Here is a 21,559-nt window from a genome sequence, read left to right as displayed (position 1 = left end):
TTCCTTTTGTATTCAGGTTACTGGTTTTTACAATTACTTACTGACTATTTCATCCAATTTCAGGACTGTTGCAATAGTTCTGGACTGCGAATGTGAATCTCTGTGACTGAACGCCCGTTTATTTCGCTTGGTTTTGTGTCGCAGGCCACAGCTCCTGATAGTTTACTTTATGGGGAAGCTTTTTCAGACAGAAAAGCTCTCTTTCTGTGTGTGTTGATCGGTCCCAGCTTGACAGGCTAGTGAAACCTAGGTCACCGGCTCCCTAGACAGAGGGTATTTGTAATCCAGGGGAGAAGCTCTCGTTGCAGCACGGAGTCAGCCTTACTGTTACCTTCTCGTGCTTGTTTGCATGATTGAGATTGGTGTTGCTATGTGGGAGGGTGGCATTTCACCTGCAAATGGCAGCCCAAAGTGGAAGGGAGTAGGTGAGAAAATGCTGATTTTCTTCTGGACGTAGATGAGAGTGGTCTTGAGGAGCCTGTTTCATTGTTAAAGCCATGCTTCCCCCTCCCTCTTTTTCTTCTCATTGATGCACAAATGCCTTTAGGGGAACTTTGCGTGGGTCTCAGGATGGTTAAAGGCTCCTACTCCAGCTCTCCTACAACTTAATATTGAGCTTTATGTAGCGAGTTTTGTGACTGTTGGGGTCGGATGGCTGCACATGCTGTTCACTGATGGTACCCTTGTCTCTGCAGCTTGCGACTGCAATGGGAGGTCGCAGGAATGCTACTTTGACCCTGAGTTGTACCGCTCAACGGGCCACGGGGGCCACTGCATGGGCTGCTCGGATAACACTGATGGTGCCCACTGCGAAAGGTGCAGGGACGGCTTCTATCGCCTGGGGAGCGAGGAGGGATGTCTGCCCTGCAGCTGCAACCCTGTTGGTACGTAGCGGCAGTAAATGTTTCTGCTTGCAAACTTCTGTGCACAAAAGCTATCTCTTCTCTCAGTTATGCAGCTAATTGCGAACTACAAGATAAAAAGAGGGGGTTTTCTTTGTTCCCCCACCCCCCATGTAGGAAATGTTTATTGGGTTGTATTCTGGTTTAAATTATCCTTGGATCTGATTGGGGTTGGGGTGGCAGGGGCAAATGGTTCATCTCTGCAGCATTTACTCCTTCAAATGTGTTCTGAAATAGATTTTATTTTGTTGTGGTTTTGGTGGGGTTTTTTGTTGGTTTTGGTTTGTTTTTTTTTTCCACTATGTATGTGTTACCCTGGATGCTCCCAGTACTAAAGAGCTCATTTAAATTCTTAATAAACAAGATGATGTGAGCAGATATTTCTGGAAGTTGTTCATGCTGAAGAATTGTAGTGAATTTTAGCTGCATCAGTTTCTCCTACTGAGTATCCAAGTACTATAAATACAAAGCAGTGAAACCTTAAACACAAAAGGGAGTGGGGGTGAGAAAAACAAACTCAAAATATGTAGTTAAACTCCTTTAAAAAAAGAAAAAGGGAAAAACTTCTGGCAGGAGAGCAAATCTTTTGTTGTCAGGGGAACCACTTGACCTGTACAGAGTAATCCCATAACTGCACCAGCCCGCAGCAAATAAGGGGGAAGGAGACAAAAGGGTAACAGATAGTAAGATATGATGTGAGATTCTAAAACAGAGTAGCTGGAATAAGCAATTGCTTGCAGCATGCCCTAAAAGCAGCCAGCGAGGTCTGCCAGTGTACAGCTCCTGTCTAATTTGGTTGGATAGTTGTACAGTTGTGAAATTTTTGACCAAGAAAGGCCTCTTTCTTCCTCCATCTGCTTTCCCAGGTCATTGTGTTGGACCTTATTTTAAGAGGGATGAGTGTTGGTGTCCACTGAGACAGTTGAGAAGAAACAGGGAGCTGACTTCTGGAGGGCCACAAAAATGATCAGGGGGCTGGAACACCTCTCCTACAAGGACAGGCTGAGAAAGTTGGGGTTGTTCAGTGTGGAGAAGAGAAGGCTCCGGGGAGACCTTAACATATAAGAAAGATGGGGGCAATCTTTTTAGGAGAGCCTGTTGCAATAGGACAAGGAGTAATGGTTTTAAACTAAAGGAGGGTAGATTTAGACTTGATAGTAGGAAGAAATTTTTTTACAATGATGGTGGTGAAACACTGGAACAGGCTGCCCAGGGAGGTGGTGGAAGCCCCATCCCTGGAAACATTCAAGGTCAGGTTGGATGGGACTCTGAGCAACCTGGTCCAGCTAAAGATGTCCCTGCTCACTGAAGGGGAGTTGGACTAGATGACCTCTAAAGATCCCTTCCAACCTGAACTATTCTGTGATTCTGTGAAATTTCAAAGGGCTTTATGACTTAGCCATCAACTTGTATCCTGTGGCACACTGGCACCCAGGGTGTATTTGAAGCCCCTGGATAGGTTTAGATTGCTAATTTTTGTCCAAGTATTGTTTTTTTCCTAAATAATCATAAGTGGGACCGCAAAGGGGATTTGAACTTTGGCTGTGAATTGTAAAGGTTTTGTGAGTTCTTCTGTCCTGTCCAGCTTAATCATCTTGTAACTCTTCACTTTACTATAATCTTCTAGTGTGGATTGAAGTGGAAAGAAGCAACTATTTCTGTATATTAAAATGCTTTTCTCCTGGTAGTTAACTCTTACAGTGTGGACAACTCTTAGGCTGCTAGCTACACTGGTGCTTGGGAGAAAGCATTGTGTCTGCTGTGGATTAAAGAAACCTCCTGCTGCTTTTTGTGCAACTGTGCTTGAACAGAGCAGTACTGAGGAAAATGTCCTTCCAAAAATGAGTTTTGCTGAAGAGTTTGTTAGGGTTAATAGTGGCACATGCAGCCTGACTCCAAGGCGGCAGTTTAGTCTTTAAATCCAACTTGGGAATCAAGGGAGGAAATTGGAGCATGAAAAGGAGAGGTCAGGATATCCCCTGGCAAAGGTGACATGGTGATAACAGAGAACACAAGGGATTCAGGGAATAAAATCTTGGAAATGGTGCACTGCATGGTGAAACAGGCATGGAATTAGGGGCATGCAAAGGTAGCATTGAGGACAAAACAGGAATAAGGATGAGAATGCAATTTGAAGTTAAAATTATTAAGCTAAATATAGTTTGGAAGACTAGATAACGATTCATGTCTCTAGAGCTGCTAGGGGAAAAAGCCCTGTGAACTAGAGGCAGTCTTTAAGTAAGCTGTCACTTGTCATCTTGAAGCTATACTTCCCACTTCTTTTCCTGTATTTCTTCTCCATTTCGTAAAGTTGAAAGGATTGCAGGCTAACAGAGCCAGGCGGGTCTGCTGAGGTGCCTGTCCCTGCTCTCCCCGCAGGCTCCCTGAGCACGCAGTGCGACAGCTATGGCCAGTGCAGCTGCAAACCCGGTGTGATGGGTGATAAGTGTGACCGGTGCCAGCCAGGTTTCCACTCCCTCTCTGAAGCTGGATGCAGGTAAGGGACACTGCTGCTCTCTAAAAGAACAGCTAGGCACCTTTTTAAAGCTTTCTCCGTGGGCCCTGAGTTACCCTCTCTCCTGATTTTTTTCAGGCCCTGTTCTTGCAATCTGGCTGGCAGCACAGGGGAATGCAATGTCGAGACAGGGCGGTGTACATGCAAGGACAATGTCGAAGGCTTCCACTGCGAGAGGTGAGTTTCTCTTCCTGTGGCTTTGCTTCAAGAATGAGAAACATTTGAGCAATGGCCTGGGGTAAGCATCAGGGAAATTAATTCTCTTTCCTTCACATCTTCAGATGCAAACCTGGATTTTTCCATCTGGCTTCCTCCATTCCAAGGGGCTGTATCCCCTGCTTCTGTTTTGGACACTCTTCAGTCTGCACCAGTGCCATTGGCTACAGTATCTACACCATCACGTCCAACTTCCAGTTTGGTAAAATCGAGCCTTTCTTTGTATCTTGAATTGGGCTGTAGTCTCAAGTCAGAAGCAATTAAAAAAACCCTGCTCCTTCCTCTCTGTGCAAGACTGCAAACTTTGGGCAGGCAGGTCCAGGATCCCTCTTTTGGAAGTGCTGAGTTACTTCTGAAGTTACTGAGAGCTTCTCTGCAGCTCATTTGTTCAGCTAGGGAGGAATCAATTCATATCTCTGGCCTCAGGCACCCAGAGCTAATGTACACTTGCAGGTGCAAGTGGGAATTGCAAATATAAACCTTTCATAGCTTGAGAGAGGTACTGGCAAGGGGGCATTTCCTTTATTTTAGAACCAAATCAGGAATTTCTCATTGAAAGGATTGTAATAATTTTAGATTTGGGGTTTACATGTCTCTGAATAAAACAAAGTTGTGTTTCTGATGGGTCTGTAAGCTCAGGAAAAATCTTTTTTTCATACGGTTTCCTGTGTATGCATGTTTTCATGCTGTGTAGTCTGAAAAGAACGTATTTTTAATTAAAATTCCACTGTAGAACGGTTCGTACAAAGGCTGGAACTCTCATCAAGTCGTAGGGCACTGCAGGTTTTCACATCCCTGTTTAAGCACTTTAGAAAAGGAGATTTTGAACAAATAGTTGCCATAGGGTTTGAAATTCAGAGGGTTCAAGTCAGCCCTTGAGTTAGGGGCTTAAATTGTAAAGATGATGTTTGCTATCTACGTTCTTCTGCCCAGCTACTTTCTGAAGTCTGTTAGTACCAGTGTACAGACTACAGATTAGTTATATATGAGCAGTGTGCTGTATGACACGAGAAGTGTGTGCAAAGCTATGTCTTCAAAGGGTGTTAATTCTTGCACGTTTGATTTTTCAGGAGAGGATGAGTGGCGTGCTGAGCAGCGCGATGGCTCGGAAGTCTTACTCCAGTGGAGTGGGGAGACCCAGGATATCTCTGTTATTTCAGACAGCTACTTCCCCGTGTATTTTGTTGCACCACGTAGGTCACTTGAGAAGTGCAGCTTTCTGTGCTGCTTGTGCCCTTTCTGTTCCATCCCTAACTGTAAACATTTCTTCCCCTTTCAGGCAAGTTCTTGGGCAACCAGTTTTTGAGTTACGGGCAAAACCTGTCCTTCTCCTTCCGTGTGGACAGACGGGACACGCGCCTCTCTGCGGAGGACCTGGTGCTGGAAGGGGCTGGGCTAAGAGTGTCAGTGCCACTCATTGCCCAGGGCAACCCCTACCCCAGCGAGAATGCGCTGACCTACACCTTCAGGTGAGAGAACTCTCCAGGCACGGTGGGAGCAGCTGGGATCTAGCCCGTTGTGTCCCTGGCCTCTGAGCTCTTGAGAAAACAAACAGCATTAATTTTGGCTCAGAAGAGTTACTAGGTTAATTTGAAGCTCACTGTCTAGCAGCATTGCATAAGCGTATGTGAATTAATGTTGCAATAACATACTGCTGTTGGAAAGGGTGCATTAAAAGGGCACAGCTGTTAGCATCTCCGAGCTTTGCTGATGATGCATGTCTCTTCTCCATAGGCTTCACGAGGCTACAGATTACCCATGGAGGCCTGCTCTTACAGCATTTGACTTCCAGAAACTTCTCCACAACTTGACTTCCATCAAGATCCGTGGGACGTACAGTGAGAGAAGTAAGTCGCTGAGCAGAATGTTGCAGAAGAGAGAGGCAGACTCATTTGTCAGTGCTTGGGTTGCTTTATTGTAGGGCCTGGTCATAAATACCTGTGTCAGCTTATTTGGCAAAGCCTATGCCAATTGCTTTTCATCTGGCTGGCTGTGTAACAGCTTCTCCCAGGCCTCCTGAAGAGGACACGGGGAAGAAAGGTGCTGCCTTTGAAAAGAATCTGGAAGCTGAGCACCCATCACCTGCTGGTTCTTTGCTTCTAAATGTGGGGGTTTTGCTGTGTTGCATAGCCAGTGTCTTCCAGATCAGTAGAAATACATAGCACAGGGTCCTGAAGGACATGGTAGGAGAGATGTAGGGAGTTTACAACATTTGGCCTTAGTTTCTACTGTGTTGTGAATGGTTACATCCCCCTGTTTCCTGGTCTTGCCTTGGAATGACAAATAGGAAGGATGAGGTCTTGAAAGCGCTGCCTGTGCTGAACTTGAGTAAAAGTTCCTTGTAATGAGGGTTTATAAAAATTGGGCACAAATTAGGAGCAAAAATATCTGGGTCCTTGGATATTGTTATGTGAAGAATTTTTACAAAAAGATGCAAAGGATGAATTTGCATTTGGGGAAGGTCGGAAATCTGCAAGTGTTTTCAGTAAGTGTGGCTCATAAAGAGGACTGTGGGGTTGTGAAATGGAGGGGAGGAAAGGTGTGGAGCAAGCCATTCCCTGAGTGTGGTAGCTGCTGCTAATATGTGGGAGCTGAGGCTCTGCTCAGTGCTCTGGAGCTGCTGTGGTGGTACAAACACACTGCTATAAGTTAAAAACCAGCTTTGTTGTGTCTGGGCACTGTTCTGCTCCACGGAAGCGGCAGAGAGGAGAGGGGGGAGCACTTAAATGCCAGATGAAGGAATGGCTTGAGAGGAGTAGCAGAACAGTTTGCCCCAAGGCACGGTTTGCAGACACTGTGTTAGAGATGGTGTATTAAAATTGCCGGAGAGATGGTCTGTCCTGCCTAGGAAGACAGGAATTGGTTTTGGTATTTTGTTTGGAAATGGAAACCATATGCGTACAAAATGTAACTTATTTTAAGTGAACGTACTTGCTCACACGCTGTTCTCAGCATCCTCCTCTGTATTGCTATTCTCAACTTTCCTGCCCTGCACATGGCCTTTGTGAGATATGTTGTATCTTTTCTCATCTGTCTAAGCCTCCCTGGAGGATTTTGCTTCGTGATTAACCTTACAAGCTCTGAGCATCCACCTGTCTGTCTCTTACACCATTCAGATGTGTATTTGGTGAAACAGTGATGAGAGCCTTCGTGGTTACCAAGTGTTTCCCCTCTTGGTGCTTTCTAGGTGCTGGGCACCTGGATGATGTTACCATCACAAGCGCTCGTCCTGGACCCGGTGTGCCTGTGGCCTGGGTGGAGAGCTGCTCCTGTCCAGCAGGGTACGAGGGGCAGTTTTGTGAGCGCTGCTCCTCTGGGTACCGGCGAGAGACGCCGAGCCTCGGGCCCTACAGCCCCTGCGTGCCTTGTGCTTGCAACGGGCACAGCGAGACGTGCGAGCCAGAGACAGGTAAGTGGTGCAGGGAGAGGCAGCAAGAGGACAGTTCTTTCTGGGTTGGATGATGAAGCGAAACCCATGTCCCTCTCTGTTCCAGGTGTGTGCAATTGCAGGGATAACACAGCAGGGTCTCACTGTGAGAAGTGCAGTGATGGGTATTACGGAGACGCGACGGCGGGCACTACCTCAGACTGCCAGCCCTGCCCGTGCCCAGGCAGCTCGAGCTGTGCCATCGTGCCCCGCACCAAGGAGGTTGTATGCACCAGCTGCCAGGCTGGCACTACAGGTGTGTTCACACATGAACAGTCCTTTTTTCTAAACCCCATGTGCCTGTGGAAATTGTCTCCTGTCAGTTCTGGGGCTCTGACCTGCAGTGGGTAGCACTGAAAGCTGCTGTGTCTTCTGGCTTAAATCCTTCTCCCTTCCTTAGCATTACTTTCTGCTCTGTGTGAGGCTCAGGGCTACCCATGTTCTTTGTGCCTGTCTCTCGAGAACAAAAGGGTATCTTCAGGCTTGATCTGTGCAAAGTCTGAACACTTCTGTGCTGTGTAGGTGAGCTAGCTTCTAATAGAGCTCTGTTAGTGGCATGGTATTTGGCAGAAAATAGGATAGATTTAAAAGAGCCAGGAGGGCGGGTCAGGCTGAAATAAAATTAGAAGATGCAGTTTGCCAGCTGGAGGGGCACTACAGGATGCTTGCAGGGGAGGGCCAGTGCCCTCACTAGGAAAAGCAGGAAAGCTGCAGTGACTCATAAACACTGCCCAAAAAATACAAGACCAGATTTATGCTCAGCAGTTTTAAGAAATACGTGAATGGGTACAGATCTTTATTTCTTAGCAATAAACCGTGAAGTCCGAGCATCTACATGAGTTGTTAAGCAGAGCCTTTTGTTCTGCCTGCAAACAGCAAGGAAGCCTTAGTATGGTTGGCAGCCTCCGTGCCTTTCTACTGATTTTATGCTTGGCATGGCAGAGTCCAAAGTACAGAATACTTGTAAATGCTTGAAATGCTTAGAAAAGCTCCTGACCAAGCACAGAGGCAGCTCGTGGGGGTACCTATGGGTGTTACTGCTTTGTGAACAAAAGCAGAGTCCAGGGGTCCAGGTTCCCTGCAGCTCAGATGTCAGTACAAGCTCATCTTTTTGATGAGCTTTGTGATCACATAAGATTTCCTCCTGTCTCCTGATGCATTCTTGGGTTGTGAGGGGAAAGGTGAGGGGAAAAGGGGGTTTGCACATGGAAGAACTGTGTAATAAACAGAGCTTGTAGCTGGCTGGCGGGGTCAAATCTGCAGGAAGCCTAGGGAGTTGCTGAGTTGGATGCTTCAGTGGCTGCCTGCAGAGGTTTGGCAGATCTCACTGGCAGTGGGGCTTCCTGGAGCAGTGGTGCCCCATGGACCTCTACCTGCTTGGACTCCTAAATTAACAACAAATCACAACAAATAGGTTTGGCTTAAAGGGGCAGGAGTGAAAGGAGGGCTGAACTAATTGATAATGCAAAGTTCCAGTGAAAAAGCAGCTTAAGTGTGGAGATGGGGAGGGATTTGTGTGTGATTTCGTGCACCTTTCTGGCCTCAACAGAAGGATGAAAGGAGAGGAAGCTGGAGAGTTTGCTTTCAGAAGGGGCTGCAAAGGGGGTCCGGGTGAGATGGCAGCAAAGGTCTCTCTGCTGCAACATGTGTTTTTGTCACGTCCTAGGTAAGAGGTGTGAGCTGTGTGATGATGCCTATTTTGGAGACCCGCTGGGTGAAAATGGTGCTGTGAGGCCTTGCCGCCTCTGCCAGTGCAATGACAACATCGATCCCAATGCTGTGGGGAACTGTGACCGCCAGACGGGCGAGTGCCTCAAGTGCATCTACAACACGGCTGGCTTCTACTGTGACCGCTGCAAAGACGGCTTCTTCGGGAACCCCTTGGCCCCCGATCCCGCTGACAAGTGCAGAGGTGAGAGCTGGTTCCTCTTGCATTTAAAAATGCTTTTGTCCCTGAGAGCTGCAGTTTCCTGGTATGTTGTTAGGACACAATGTCAGGCTGTTGTTCGTGCCCGTCAGCAGCGATGCATGGCTTTACCCTGGTTTGGTGTCTGTAGCTTGCTGAAATGCTTGTGTTTGTGGGTGCTTACTGCCATCGAAGCAAAAGCATTGTCTGATGCAGGGACTGGGCTGCCGCTTATTTTGGATCCAGGCCCGTTTAGGGACCGGCTAGCAGAGTACCAACACTATAAGGGACTTCTAACTTTCTGCATATTTCTCCATCCCTTTTATTTTTGCAGCTTGTCACTGCAATCCCTATGGCACTGTGAATCAGCAGACGAGTTGCAATCAAGTGACTGGGCAGTGTGAGTGCCTGTCTCATGTCACCGGGAGGGACTGTAGTGCCTGTGAGCCTGGCTTCTTCAACCTCCAGAGTGGACGTGGCTGTGAGAGGTGACGTTCGCCTTGACTCAGGGCAAAGAGCCTGGTTTTGGGGGGTCTGTGCTTACCTTGTGCAGGAATGTGATGTTCGTCACAAGTAACTGGTGTGCCTTGATGCTGCTATGGGTGGGGAAAAGCAGCAGTCAAGGAGCAGCTATGAAGGCTGTACAAAAAGCCTGACATAAATAGCTTTATAAATAGCTTTAAATCATGGTTTTAAATAGAAAAGTGCCACGTGACTCTGTGATTGTTGGTGGCAGGGGCTTGTGGGTTCCTTTTTTAGTGCAGGCACCAAGTGACCTTGCACGGTTCAAAGGCTCAGTGCCTTGCCTCCTGCATCTGCACAGCGAAAAAAGTGACTTTTGGCAAATGGAAATGTTGAGCTGCGCTCGTTAGGGCTCCTTCAGGGGGTGCTTCACCTGTGCCTGTTTTCTGTGTCACTGCCTGACGTGTGGCTGCCTCCCCCAGGTGCAACTGCCACGCACTGGGCTCCACCAGCGGCCAGTGTGACATCCGAACCGGGCAGTGTGAGTGCCAGCCTGGCGTTGCTGGCCAGCGTTGTGACAGATGTGAGGTCAACCACTTTGGCTTTGGCTCCAAAGGCTGTAAACGTAAGTGAGTGGCTGGAGCGAGGCAGATGGGAAGGATGGTGCACAGCCAGCCTTGCCTTTGCTTTCCTCCTGTTTCTGGGAAGGTACTTTGTCACCTCACTCTTTATCACAGCAGAAGTTAATACTTTTATGTCCTGACCCTGCATGGTGAAATTTACCCTCTGTACAATAGCTTATTCCCTTTTTCTTTTATTATTTTTTTTTAATTGGGAATAGGAAGAATGCCGGGTTCAGTAACCCTGCCTTTTCTGTATCCTCAGTCACCAGGGCACCTGCTTCATTCAGGAGGGGGCCCACACTTTCTCTGGTGTTCCTTTTGCTACCAGTATATTTGAAGAATCCCTTCTTATTGTCTTTGATGTCTCTAGCCAGACTTAATTCCAAATGGGCCTTAGCCTTCCTCATTGCATCCCTGCATACTCTGACAACATTCCTATATTCCTCCCAAGTGGCCAGTGCCTTTTTCAACATGTTGTAAACTTCCTTCTTCCCTTTGAGTGTTTCCAGGAGCTTCTTGCTTATCCAAGCAGGCCTTCTGCCTCTTTTGCTTGATTAATGGGCTAGAAAATTATAATGCTTTGTGGGGCAGGCAATAGCAACACTGTGAACACATGCAATGAATGTTGCGTACAGCTAGACAGAGTGCCCTGCTGTGCCTGGGAGCACCGCGATCAGGAGCAGGACTCTAGCTGTGGGTTTGTGCCGCGTTACTTTTGCAGATGTTTTAAGATATTGAGGGTATGCCCTCGCCCTGTGGGTTTTAGGGTGTTTCTGCCTCTCCTCCAGTCTGACTGAGGTTTAACTTCCCCACAGCCTGTGACTGTGATCTGGAGGGTTCGCGCTCCCTGCAGTGCCGGGAGAATGGTCGCTGCGAGTGCAAGGAAGGCTTTGTGGGGAGCCGCTGTGACCAGTGTGAAGAGAACTATTTCTACAACCGCTCGTGGCCAGGCTGCCAAGAGTGTCCAGCCTGCTACAGATTAGTGAAAGATAAGGTAAGGCCACAAATGCCACTGGTGGTACTACTGGAGATGGTGGCACGTGCAGCTGGCTGATGCATGCTGAAAGCAGAGGGGTTCAAGGTGCTTTGTGTCATAGCTGTGCTCTGTCCGTCTCATGTAGGTGGCAGAGCAACGAGAGAGGTTGCAGGAGCTGGAAAATCTTATAGCAAATCTGGGTACAGGAGAAGAAACTGTAACCGATCAAGCCTTTGAAGAGAGGTTGAAGCAGGCAGAAAGAGATGTTACGGAGTTGCTCCAGGAAGCACAAAACAGTAAAGGTGAGTTAACCTGATCAGACATGGACCAACGTGAAACAGGCTCTTTGCTTGATGTTCCTGTTCCCTTTGGACGCAGCATGTTTTATTTCAAGCCTGCGCTTGGACAGACAGCTATTTCAGATAGCGCTGAGACAGTGTGTTACTGTCAAAACAACCATGGCTGTGCTTTTATCCCTGCTGTTCTCTCAGTAGTCGCTGTTGTACATGCAAAGTAAAGATCGGCCTCTAGCTCCATACAGATGCAAGTGTATTATGTGTTACCCTCCTCTCCAGATGCAAAGGAGGTTTTTGCTTACTAAACAAGCAGAAGACTTTCCAATATACTTACGTTTATGAATTTTCTCAGACATCTTGGGATAAAGCAGTTCTTGTCGGGATATCAGCAGCAATCAGAATGAAGGCTTCAAAATTCTGCTGGCAATCTTAATTATCCCATCATAAAGTGTATAACGTTCTGAAAAGTGCTGTTGTGGTAGCTATTTTTCATGTTAAAGTCTGTTTCAAATTGATTCTTGTACTGTCACCTCTACCATAGGATCTCTGTGAGCAGGACATTAAGCAATGTGATGGTGGTTTGTCCTTAGGGTCTTTTTAATGTATAAGTTGATGTGTGTTTTGGAGAAGAGCAACTCAGAGAATATTATTGACTTTGCAGTAAAAGATGTTCCCCTGCGAATTGGTTCAGTGATTTCATACCACTTAGGAATAATCTGTTGCCTTTGCATGCATCTGGGAAAAAGGTGATACACATCTAATGCTTGCATTTGCTTGGGAAGATGCCTGCCAGTGGGAATGATTGCTGAAGCTCTTCTCCGTTTTAGCTGAGATAGCTTTATGCTACCTGCTTGGCATCTATGTGTAGATAGTAGTCCCATGTAGGGGGATAGGAGGGTGGGGACTGGAGAAAGGTGAGGGAATGGATTTGGTTTTGTGGTGGTATTTTTCATGTTTCTTTCCACCACTTAGAACCATAGAATCATTTAAGTTGGAAAAGACCCTTAAGATCATCGAGTCCGACTGTTAAGCTAACACTGCCAGGTCCACCGCTAAACCATGTCCCTAAGCATCACATCTACACGTCTTGTAAATACCTCCAGGGATGGTGGCTCAACCACTTCCCTGGGCAGCCCGTTCCACTACTTAACTACCCTTTTGGTGAAGAAATCTTTCCTGATATCCAGTCTGAACCTCCCCTGGCACAACTTGCGGCCATTTCCTCTTGTCCTATCACTTGCTACTTGGGAGAAGAGACCAACACGCACCTCACTATAACCTCCTTTCAGGTAGTTGTAGAGAATGATAAAGTCGCCCCTCAGCCTCCTTTTCTCCAGACTAAACAACCCCAGTTCCATCAGCTACTCCTCACAAGACTTGTGCTCTAGACCCTTCACTAGCTTCGTTGCTCTTTCCTAAGACGTGAGCTAAACGCAACAAAAACTACCCTTGCAAAAATCTGTGTGCACCTGTAGCGCTTATTTGTGTTTTTCTACTTGATATGTAGTTTGTAGTAAGCTTTTGAAGTGTGTCAAACATTCATGTTCAGTACTTAAGATGTGCTGCAAGGTCAAGGCAACATATTTGGGAAAAATCTTAATTTTGGAGGCCTGCAGGCTTCTGCTTGCACTTCTTAACAGAGCTCTCACCTTTTCAAAAGTAATTGTCCCTGGTCATGAGGCACATATCAGTGCTTTTATGGCTCCGTTATTAAGATGCTGTTGTGGGGAGTTACTTCGTGGTCCAAAAACTTGGGGACGTTTGGGGGGCGCATAGGTCCTACAAGTTGGAGAACCAAGGCTCTGCCCTGTCGCTTTTGTCACCCCTTTGGTTTGGAGGGGAGTTTGGGGTGTGTTTGCTATTCCACACATCTTCTAGCCGCTCTCTGTGGAGACTGCTTCTGGCTTGGGAGCAGCCACTATTGCCCAAAGTGAGGAATAACATGCAGCCCCACTCTTCCTCCATCTCTGCCTGCCTTCTTAGGAGTTAAACTAAAGAGAATTCACAAAGCAGATGTTTCATACCTTTTAAGGAGCAGCTCCGTTGTCTTTTTTAAATCAATGATAGAGGTGAAACATGATTCTGAACACAAAATCCCGTATCAGAGTTGGCTCCAACACCCAGCAGGATTGTCTTTTAGTAGTTAATAACTTTTCATTTCTCGTATTTGGTGTACATTCTGATGATGACTTTGATCTCAAGCTGACAGACTTATGAAACTGGGGATTAACCTACCAACGTGTTGCCTGCAGTGGTAAGCTGCTGCTCCAGCTTCTCTTCCTGCTGTGATTAATTTTGCTTCCTCTCTTTTCTATCGCGTGTTTCAGATGTAGATCAGGGCCTCATGGATCGTCTCAAAGACATCAACAGCACACTAGTGAGTCAGCTCAACAGGCTGAGGAACATCCAGGGCACGGTGCGGGAGACAGAGAACCTGGCAGAGCAAGCCCGGGTGCGGGTGGAGGATACTGAGGACCTGATCAGCTTAGCGTCCGATATGCTTGAGAAGGCAAAGATGGCAGCTGACAACGTGGTGAGTGTGCTGCCAGGATCCCACGTGGTTAGGAGAGGAAAGCGCCTTTCCTTTCTGTGTCCTCTGGTATGTTCCTCTGCTTGTTCTCTCGTACAGCAGATTTGCTATGGAAATACCTTCTTCCCTACCCCAGAGCATTGGAAATACATAAAGGAAGATCACCAGTATCTATCATAGATTGTATCTTAGCCACTCAAAGAAACCAATGTAAGAACCCCTAAATAAATAGCTGTGCCTTTGTTTTTAAGGGATAACCAGTGATGGAAACTGCATGGGCTTAAGAAAAGAATGTAGAGAAGTCAGAAGTAGGTTAGACACAGCGCTAAGCATTTAGATCAGGAGAATAAATATTTAAAGCAAAGATGAATAAAAGATGAAAAAAGAGCTTAAAGAATTTTTTTTCTTTTTTTCCAGTCCATTACACCTCCAGAGTCAAGCGGGGACCCTAACAACATGACTCTATTGGCAGAAGAGGCTCGTAAGCTGGCTGAAAGGTAGGCTGTGGCAAAACACGCTTCTCGCAGGCCGTATGAGGGCCGTGCTCTTCCCTACAAGGGGGAAGCAAGATTTAATTTGTTGGATACGAAACACACACGCTTTGCCAAATAAGGGTGTGGCATTGTGGGTGCACCTCTGTGTATCATTGAGGGCAAACACTAGGCATATGAATGAGGGACATGCACAATGGAGCAGTGCCTTTCAGCTGATCTCATGGGCACTGCTGGAGGGATGCCTTGGTCTCAAGCAGCATCTTCCATTGCAAATGTTTCAGCATCTTCCTTACACAAATCTGGGTGAAGGAAGGAAAAGTAAGAGAGAATAGAATCTGGAATTGAGGACAGAAACCGCTGGCTGATAATTGTAATGGCTTTATTTTTCTTCTGTAATCTTGTCCAGACACAAAAAAGAAGCTGATGAGATTGTTCGCATAGCCAAGGCAGCAAATGATACTTCCACAGAAGCGTATCAACTGCTGCTGAAGACCCTGGCTGGAGAAAACCAAACTGCAAATGACATTGATGAGCTCAACCAGAAGTGAGTCAGTAATGGAAACTTGGTTTTGTTTCCTGGCTTTAGAGCAGTGCTTAAAACTAAGATGCCTTCTGTAGCATTGTATGCTTTGGGTATTTTGGGAGTTGTCTTTCAGTTTCTTATACTCTATACTCTCTTAGTTAAAAGTTCAGTTCTACAAAAAAAAAAAGGCGACGTAACTGGATCCTTGGGTTTTCTTAGGTATAATCAAGCAAGGAACATTTCTCGAGACCTAGAGAAACAGGCCAACAAGGTGCTTGCAGAGGCAGAGGAAGCTGGAAACAAAGCCCTGCAGATCTATGCTAATCTTACCAGTCTGCCTACTGTGGATTCCACGGGGCTAGAGGTACGTGCGGGAAGCATCACGTGCAGCATTTTCTGAAGATCAATGAGGACAAACATTATAGCAGCGTGCTGGGTTGGTGACATACCTTGCATGTACTGTCCTAATGTTTCTCTGCGCAAAACAGTCTGTGGAATTTTCGTCCATTTAGGCATAATCCAGACTTGTGCATTTCAGCTTTTATGTAGGAAACTTGCATGCAGGAAACTACACACATAAACCCTCACCTCCCCCAGTCTCTGAAGGACAAAAAAGACAAGTGAAATGTTGTTTGTCAAACATCTTGGCTCGAACAGAGAAGTGCAAAAATTTCAGTTCCCTCTGAAGCCTGCAGACCTGCTCCTTCTCCTGTGCTTACTGTAGTGCAGTAGATTTCCTTGCACACAAAATCGTTCGCAACCTGTGTCCTCCATTGCACTGACCCTTATGGTGTTCAGAGCTTTGAAGGCAAAGTTCCAACTGTAGTTGTAAGAGACAGGAACCCATCATAGCTTCTGCCTGCTTGACTGTTAGAAGCTATACTGTGTTTTGCTACCTGTTCAGAAATTCTTTAACGTTCAGGAAGCTGCGTTTGTTTCTGATTTCCATCTGCAGAATGAAGCAAATAAGATCAAGAAGGAAGCAGAGGAGTTAGATCAGCTAATTGCCAGGAAGCTGAAAGATTATGAGGACTTGAGAGAAGACATGAAAGGAAAGGAGCTAGAAGTAAAGAACCTCTTGGAGAAAGGGAAGACGGAGCAGCAGGTCAGTTCTGTTTCCTGGAGGCTTTTGTTCCCTGGAAAAAACAAAGGAAAACAAGTAACTGGCCAGATGTGAAAGATTTGGTGTTGTTCAGTCTTACCCTAGTGCTGCTAGTTACTTACGAGAATACTGAAGAATGGTCCTGGAAAGGAGATGCAAAAATCTGGTAAAAGCAATGGCAATGAGGCTATATGGGAGAATAGGGGATGTTTGCCAGGTGTGGTGTTGCCTTTGTGTTCCAAAAGTACCTAAATTCACCCAGTTTCAGAGGAAGCATTGCTACTCAGGTATGAATGCTGTTTTGTATGGTATTGGTGTTTCAGGCTCAGCAGTGCTTTTTGGTATACCTAGAGGGTTGTTATTCAAAAGGTAAGATTATGTTGATACATGTCATGTCTCCTTAGACTGCAGACCAGCTGTTGGCTCGAGCAGATGCAGCGAAAGCCCTAGCTGAAGAAGCTGCTCGGAAGGGCAATGGCACACTGCAGGAGGCCAATACCATTCTCAGCAACCTGAAAGGTAAGGAGAAAGCATTTGCAGTGAATCCTTCAATTCCTGTGTGACAAGTCACTTGGCAGTAGGGTATCTTGGTTGAATGGGCCGTGCTTTTGGCTTTTTTTTTTTTTTCTTTAAAGAAAAAAAATACAAATGTTTTCAGTGACTAGAATTCTCCTTTTGTTTGAATTCCTTATTTGGTGTCAGAAGATGTGTGATAGGGAGAGCTGCAAGCATATAGCCCCCACACCCCAGTTTGCCTTTCATCCCTCTAATGTCAAGGTGGCAAAGCTTGGGTAGCTTGGTCAAAGAAGCAACCCAAGGCTCTTCTGGAGCAAGTGATGAGAATCTGTTTTGGCCTTTCTTAGATTTTGATAAGCGGGTGAATGATAACAAGACAGCGGCAGAGGAGGCGCTGAAGAAGATTCCTGCCATCACCCAGACCATTGCTGAAGCCAACAGCAAGACGCGCCAGGCGGAGCTGGCACTCGGCAATGCTGCTGCTGATGCCCGTGAAGCCAAGACTAAAGCAGATGACGCAGAGAAAATTGCCAGTTCTGTTCAGACGGTGAGTCCTCTGTGGTTCTGAAGCCACCTGCCATGAGATATTGGTGTGTAACTGCGTAAACTCATCTGTTCCAGTATTTCCTGGTGAGCCCCACATGCTTTCTACTGTTTTCCCCATTAGGAAAGGCAAAATGTGGCATGATAGGAGGCGGGTGCATTTTGATGAAAAGGGTTGAAAGAAGTTCTGCACCTTCACCAGCTTTTTCCATCCTGTTCCCTTTGTTGGCTGTAGAGCGCTGCTGCTACCAAAGCCGAAGCTGACAAGACTTTCGCTGATGTGACGGGGCTGGCCAGGGAGGTGGATGACATGATGAAGCAACTACAGGATGCAGAAAAAGAGCTGAAACGGAAGCAGGATGATGCTGAGCAGGATATGATGATGGCAGGCATGGTGAGTGATGCTGGCAGGTGGCAGTAGTGGCAAGAAGCTGCCTTCTCCCTGCTGTCCTGGTGATGAAAGCTTTTCTCTTGCTGTCCTCTTGCAAAGACAGTGGGTCCAGCCACTATTCAGTCTCTTCCATGCTTTTAAGTGGGATTGAAAACATGAGACAAGCAAAGGAGCTCCTCTGGTGGCATTAGCATAGGTTCCCTGCTGGAATTTGAGAGCCAGTTTTCTTAATGCAACACTTTCATTTTAACTGAAATCTGACTGCAGCCCTATTGACTCTGTTCTGACTTCTCCTGCAAAATCCTGCTTAGTTATGAGGGATCCCCATCTTGAAATAGTTAGAAAACTGGTTATGTGAAGGTTGTCAGTCTTCACCAGCATTGTGATAAAGATCTCTGTGCAGGAGTGTTACCCTGGAGAGAGGAGCCAGGGATGTGTGTGACTAACTGCTTGGGCAGAGCTGTGAAGAGAAGAGGCAACAGTTTCACAATCCCTACAGCCTTTTCTGTGTTTTCATTTTTCGTACCCTGCAGGCCTCACAGGCTGCCCAGGAGGCAGAAGACAATGCAAGAAAAGCAAAGAACTCTGTGAACAGCTTGCTTGCTGTCATTAATGGCCTGCTGGATCAATTAGGTAAGACTGTCCTTAATGTGCCATATGCCTTTTGAGTGTTTTCCTGATGTGGCAGTGCCAGCAGCTGCTGTGGTGTGCTGGCTTCCCTGTCGGTGCTCTGCAAGGAATCAGGTGGGTCTCTTGGCTTCTAGAAATGCAGTTTGCATGTTTTCAGCAAGGACTTTGGTTTTTTTCTTTCCTCGAAGCTTGTTGTGTGATGTTCAGTACAGCTTTTCTGCAAGCTGAGGACCGTTTTTGAGGCATTGAAGGTGTAACCCGTTTGGTTGGTCCTGTCTTAAATGCTGTTTCTAATGCAGAGATGGCCTGATGCAGGTCTTGGTATGGGCTCAGCTGTGTAAGCTCCCAAAACCAGTGCGTCAAAGTTTTTTGTTTTTTTTTTTTATTTGCTTCTGGCTTTTCAGGGCAGCTGGAGACAGTGGACTTGAACAAACTGAATGAAATTGAGGGTACCCTGAACAGTGCCAAAGACCAGATGAAAGATAGTGACCTGGACCAGAAAGTGTCTTTCCTTGAGAGAGAAGCCAGGAAGCAAGATGATGCAATACAGGCCTACAACAGGGACATTGAAGAGATCCTGAAGGACATTAGCAACCTGGAAGACATCAAGAAGACCTTGCCGTCTGGCTGTTTTAACACCCCGTCCATTGAGAAACCCTAAGGGTGCACTGGGGGTGGGGGGTATTCCCCCAGTGAGCAGTGGAGCGGTGGTTTGGCTATGGAGTGCCTTAACACACATTACCTTCTTCAAATCCCCAACTCTTTGCTGCTCGCAGCCACTGTTTTCTTTTCGAATCAGGATAAGTTGAAAGGTTTTTTGTTTTGTTTTGTTTTTTAAGAGAAGCAAATTAAATATCCGTCTTTGGGCATCAAAGGGTTTTTTTTATATAAATTGTCTTCCTGAGCACTCTGCCTTTGCCCCCTTTCTCAGACACAGTTTCCCTTTGATTAGCACAAGGATGAGAGATGCTCTGGACTCTTTATACCATGGTTCAGAAATAACCATGTGAGCTGTATACAGAAAGGCAAAACTAACCCTACTTTCTCTCCTCTCTTCTCACCTCAACTGTAAAATCCTCAGTCCCAGAGCTCTGTCCCTATGAAGGAAGGGGATGGCTACCAAAGTATTACTGTAATGGCCAGTATAGCTGCACTCATTCAGATCCCTCTTCCCAACTTCTAACCCTGTGAATTAATTTTTTTTTTTATTGTTAACTAGTGGCCAATCTGACAACGTTGGTAGCCTTTGACAAAATAGCTGAAGCCTCTTTCTGAAATGCTTTCTGTGATGATGCATCGCTCTGAGAAGAACACAGCCTCCGAGAGGATCTCTTTGGGAAGATGGGATACTGGAGTGGTAGATCTTTGCTGGTGGAGTGGTAGACCTTGCCAGCCCTGCTCCTGATCTGTGAAGAAGTTCTAGGTCTGGTCTGTAAGCAGCTACCTGCTGTGTAGTCCAGGTTGAGGAGTGTGGAAGTCATGAGCTGTGTTCCCATCTGTAGGTGTTGCTACTGAATTGCCAGAGGGTCTGGTTTTTTTAGGCTACGAATGTCTAATTGGCAGATTAGTTTTTTCAATCAGGAAGAGTCTTGCTGAAGAGGAGAGCTGCCATCCAGAGAGCTTGGACAGCTGCACCAGCCTTCACGCTGAATGTCTTTGGGTGGGGAAGGAAGGGGGCGTGCAAGTGGAAATGAGAACGTCTTTCTCCCCATCTTTTTCCTGAAGGACAGTGGCATTTTTGTATCTCCTGGCATTGCTCTTGCCTTTTGCTTGTTTTTAAGCTGGCAGAAAGAGCTGGAGTTTACCGCTGCCCTCCTTTCTTCTTGTCTACCGATCTCCTGGTCCCCATAAAGCCACCACAGCACAGGGACTTCAGGCCAGGCTTGGGTGGCAGGTCTGCATTTCACACGGCTGCCACTGCCTCCCTGGCAGGCTCCCTCCCCAGGTAGTGCCTCCCAGCTGCTTACTGGTGCTGGGTGGGAGCGGCAGGGAGCCCCTTGCTCCTCCTCTAGCTCTCCTCTCAGATGAGAGCATCCTCTGTGGCTTCCTCCTTGCCTCCAGCCTGGCATCCCTCCCCCCACTTCCTTGAGATCCAGTATATATCTATCCTTAAACACTATGCAACTTCGTACATTTGCGTAGCGGGGAAGAAATTATTATCTGACACACACTGGTGCTATTAATTATTTCAAATTTATATTTTTTGTGTGAATGTGTTGGGGTTTTTTTCCATTTTTTTATCATGATTATAGTGTGAGGAAGTCTCTCATGTGTGCGTATGTGTGTGTAAATATACTCAGCCATATTTCCAGAGTGGCACAGCCTGGCCTCCTCTACGTGCTTTCCCTTAGAGCCATTGGGGTGCATGCACTGTATATCCCTTATCTCCGTATTATTCCCTTAGAGTTCGGTATTTCTCCTAGCTGGGCTCTCGCTTTCTTCCCTCTCCTGTATCCTCAGCACCTGTATGGGCATCAGCAATAACCACTTTGCCTGTAGGGTGGGTGCTCTCTAGCCCTCCCTCCGAAGCGAGCCCTGATGCACAGTGTTCACAGCACCCTGTTCTGTGTCCCTTGTCCCCAGGGTCATTGTGCCAGGAGGAGAGTAGGGGCTGTGGCTTTGCAGCTGGGCTGTGAGGACCTGTAGCACTGTTGGGAGACAGGACCCAGGACTGAGGTGGTCGGAGAGCTGGGTTTGGGGACATCTTGATACCACTGCGAGGTGGGAGGCTTGGTGCAACCTTGGGAATGGCACTGCCACTGGGGGGGGGGGGGGGGGAGGTGTGTTCGCAGCAACCCCCATGTCGCTCCTGTACCCCTTCTCTTTAGAGGTTTTTACCATTTACCAGCTTGGGATTTCCCCCTGCCTGCAAACATATGTAATACCTGGAGGAGAGCTTACCTGTGTCGCCCACGTGCGTGGGACATTGAGGTCAGTGTCTTGGCCGGCTGCTCTGGTCAGATGGCTGGCTGTAACCGCGTCACCTCTATGCCAAGGCTGTGAGAAGAGCAGATGCGAAGATGCGCGCATGCCCTGGCTGACCTCAGGCCTAAGGTTTCCTGCTTTCTTCTCTTCTTTTTTTCTTAAGCAGTTTTTAACAGAATTTTATTTTTAAATAAAAAAAAAATCTTTATAAGCGATCTCTTAATCACTACTGCATTACAGCCATTATTCATTGTATAAGTCCAGTTATTTCTTTACGTTATGTGATGATGTGACAGCTGCTGGTGGAGTGCTGGATGTCACGGGCAATTCGTGACAGTCCCTTCATCACCTTATTCCTGACTGTGGCCCCCTCAGTATGTGCCTTCACTCCAGCTTTTTGCCTTAATCTGTGGTCTTGCTGTCTGGGGCGGTAAACAAAATGCAACACTTGCAGTTTTTATGTATAAAACAGTATTTCTTATTTATAATAAAGTCTGAATATTTGTAACCCCTTATACCTTGGCATTCTTTTGAGTATTGCTTGGCGGGGGGGGGATTGTTGGTGAGGATGTGTCTCAGTTG

General features: G+C 46.8%; 1 protein-coding gene across 1 annotated transcript in view; it reads left to right on the top strand.

Annotated features, from left to right (window-relative positions):
• The window catches only part of LAMC1 (laminin subunit gamma 1), a 69,621-nt gene extending 48,798 nt beyond the window's left edge, over positions 1 to 20,823 (top strand). Inside the window, exons 5-28 of the mRNA XM_086463412.1 lie at positions 696 to 884; positions 3,282 to 3,399; positions 3,496 to 3,594; positions 3,699 to 3,835; positions 4,704 to 4,826; positions 4,913 to 5,102; positions 5,368 to 5,480; positions 6,821 to 7,042; positions 7,128 to 7,316; positions 8,727 to 8,972; positions 9,301 to 9,454; positions 9,911 to 10,053; positions 10,867 to 11,045; positions 11,173 to 11,329; positions 13,651 to 13,856; positions 14,271 to 14,350; positions 14,754 to 14,891; positions 15,090 to 15,234; positions 15,826 to 15,975; positions 16,377 to 16,491; positions 16,836 to 17,035; positions 17,267 to 17,425; positions 17,956 to 18,055; positions 18,457 to 20,823. Of these exons, the coding sequence (XP_086319538.1) occupies positions 696 to 884; positions 3,282 to 3,399; positions 3,496 to 3,594; positions 3,699 to 3,835; positions 4,704 to 4,826; positions 4,913 to 5,102; positions 5,368 to 5,480; positions 6,821 to 7,042; positions 7,128 to 7,316; positions 8,727 to 8,972; positions 9,301 to 9,454; positions 9,911 to 10,053; positions 10,867 to 11,045; positions 11,173 to 11,329; positions 13,651 to 13,856; positions 14,271 to 14,350; positions 14,754 to 14,891; positions 15,090 to 15,234; positions 15,826 to 15,975; positions 16,377 to 16,491; positions 16,836 to 17,035; positions 17,267 to 17,425; positions 17,956 to 18,055; positions 18,457 to 18,713 (3,809 nt within the window). The 3' untranslated portion in view covers positions 18,714 to 20,823. The remainder of the gene's footprint in view (positions 1 to 695; positions 885 to 3,281; positions 3,400 to 3,495; positions 3,595 to 3,698; positions 3,836 to 4,703; positions 4,827 to 4,912; positions 5,103 to 5,367; positions 5,481 to 6,820; positions 7,043 to 7,127; positions 7,317 to 8,726; positions 8,973 to 9,300; positions 9,455 to 9,910; positions 10,054 to 10,866; positions 11,046 to 11,172; positions 11,330 to 13,650; positions 13,857 to 14,270; positions 14,351 to 14,753; positions 14,892 to 15,089; positions 15,235 to 15,825; positions 15,976 to 16,376; positions 16,492 to 16,835; positions 17,036 to 17,266; positions 17,426 to 17,955; positions 18,056 to 18,456) is intronic.
• The last annotated feature ends 736 nt before the right edge of the window (positions 20,824 to 21,559 follow it).

This window comes from Leptosomus discolor, chromosome 3, assembly GCF_034619465.1.
Source record: "Leptosomus discolor isolate bLepDis1 chromosome 3, bLepDis1.hap2, whole genome shotgun sequence".
Lineage (NCBI taxonomy): Eukaryota > Metazoa > Chordata > Aves > Leptosomiformes > Leptosomidae > Leptosomus > Leptosomus discolor.
Note: the sequence above shows the minus strand (reverse complement) of the source record. Positions and strands in the feature narration are given on the sequence as shown.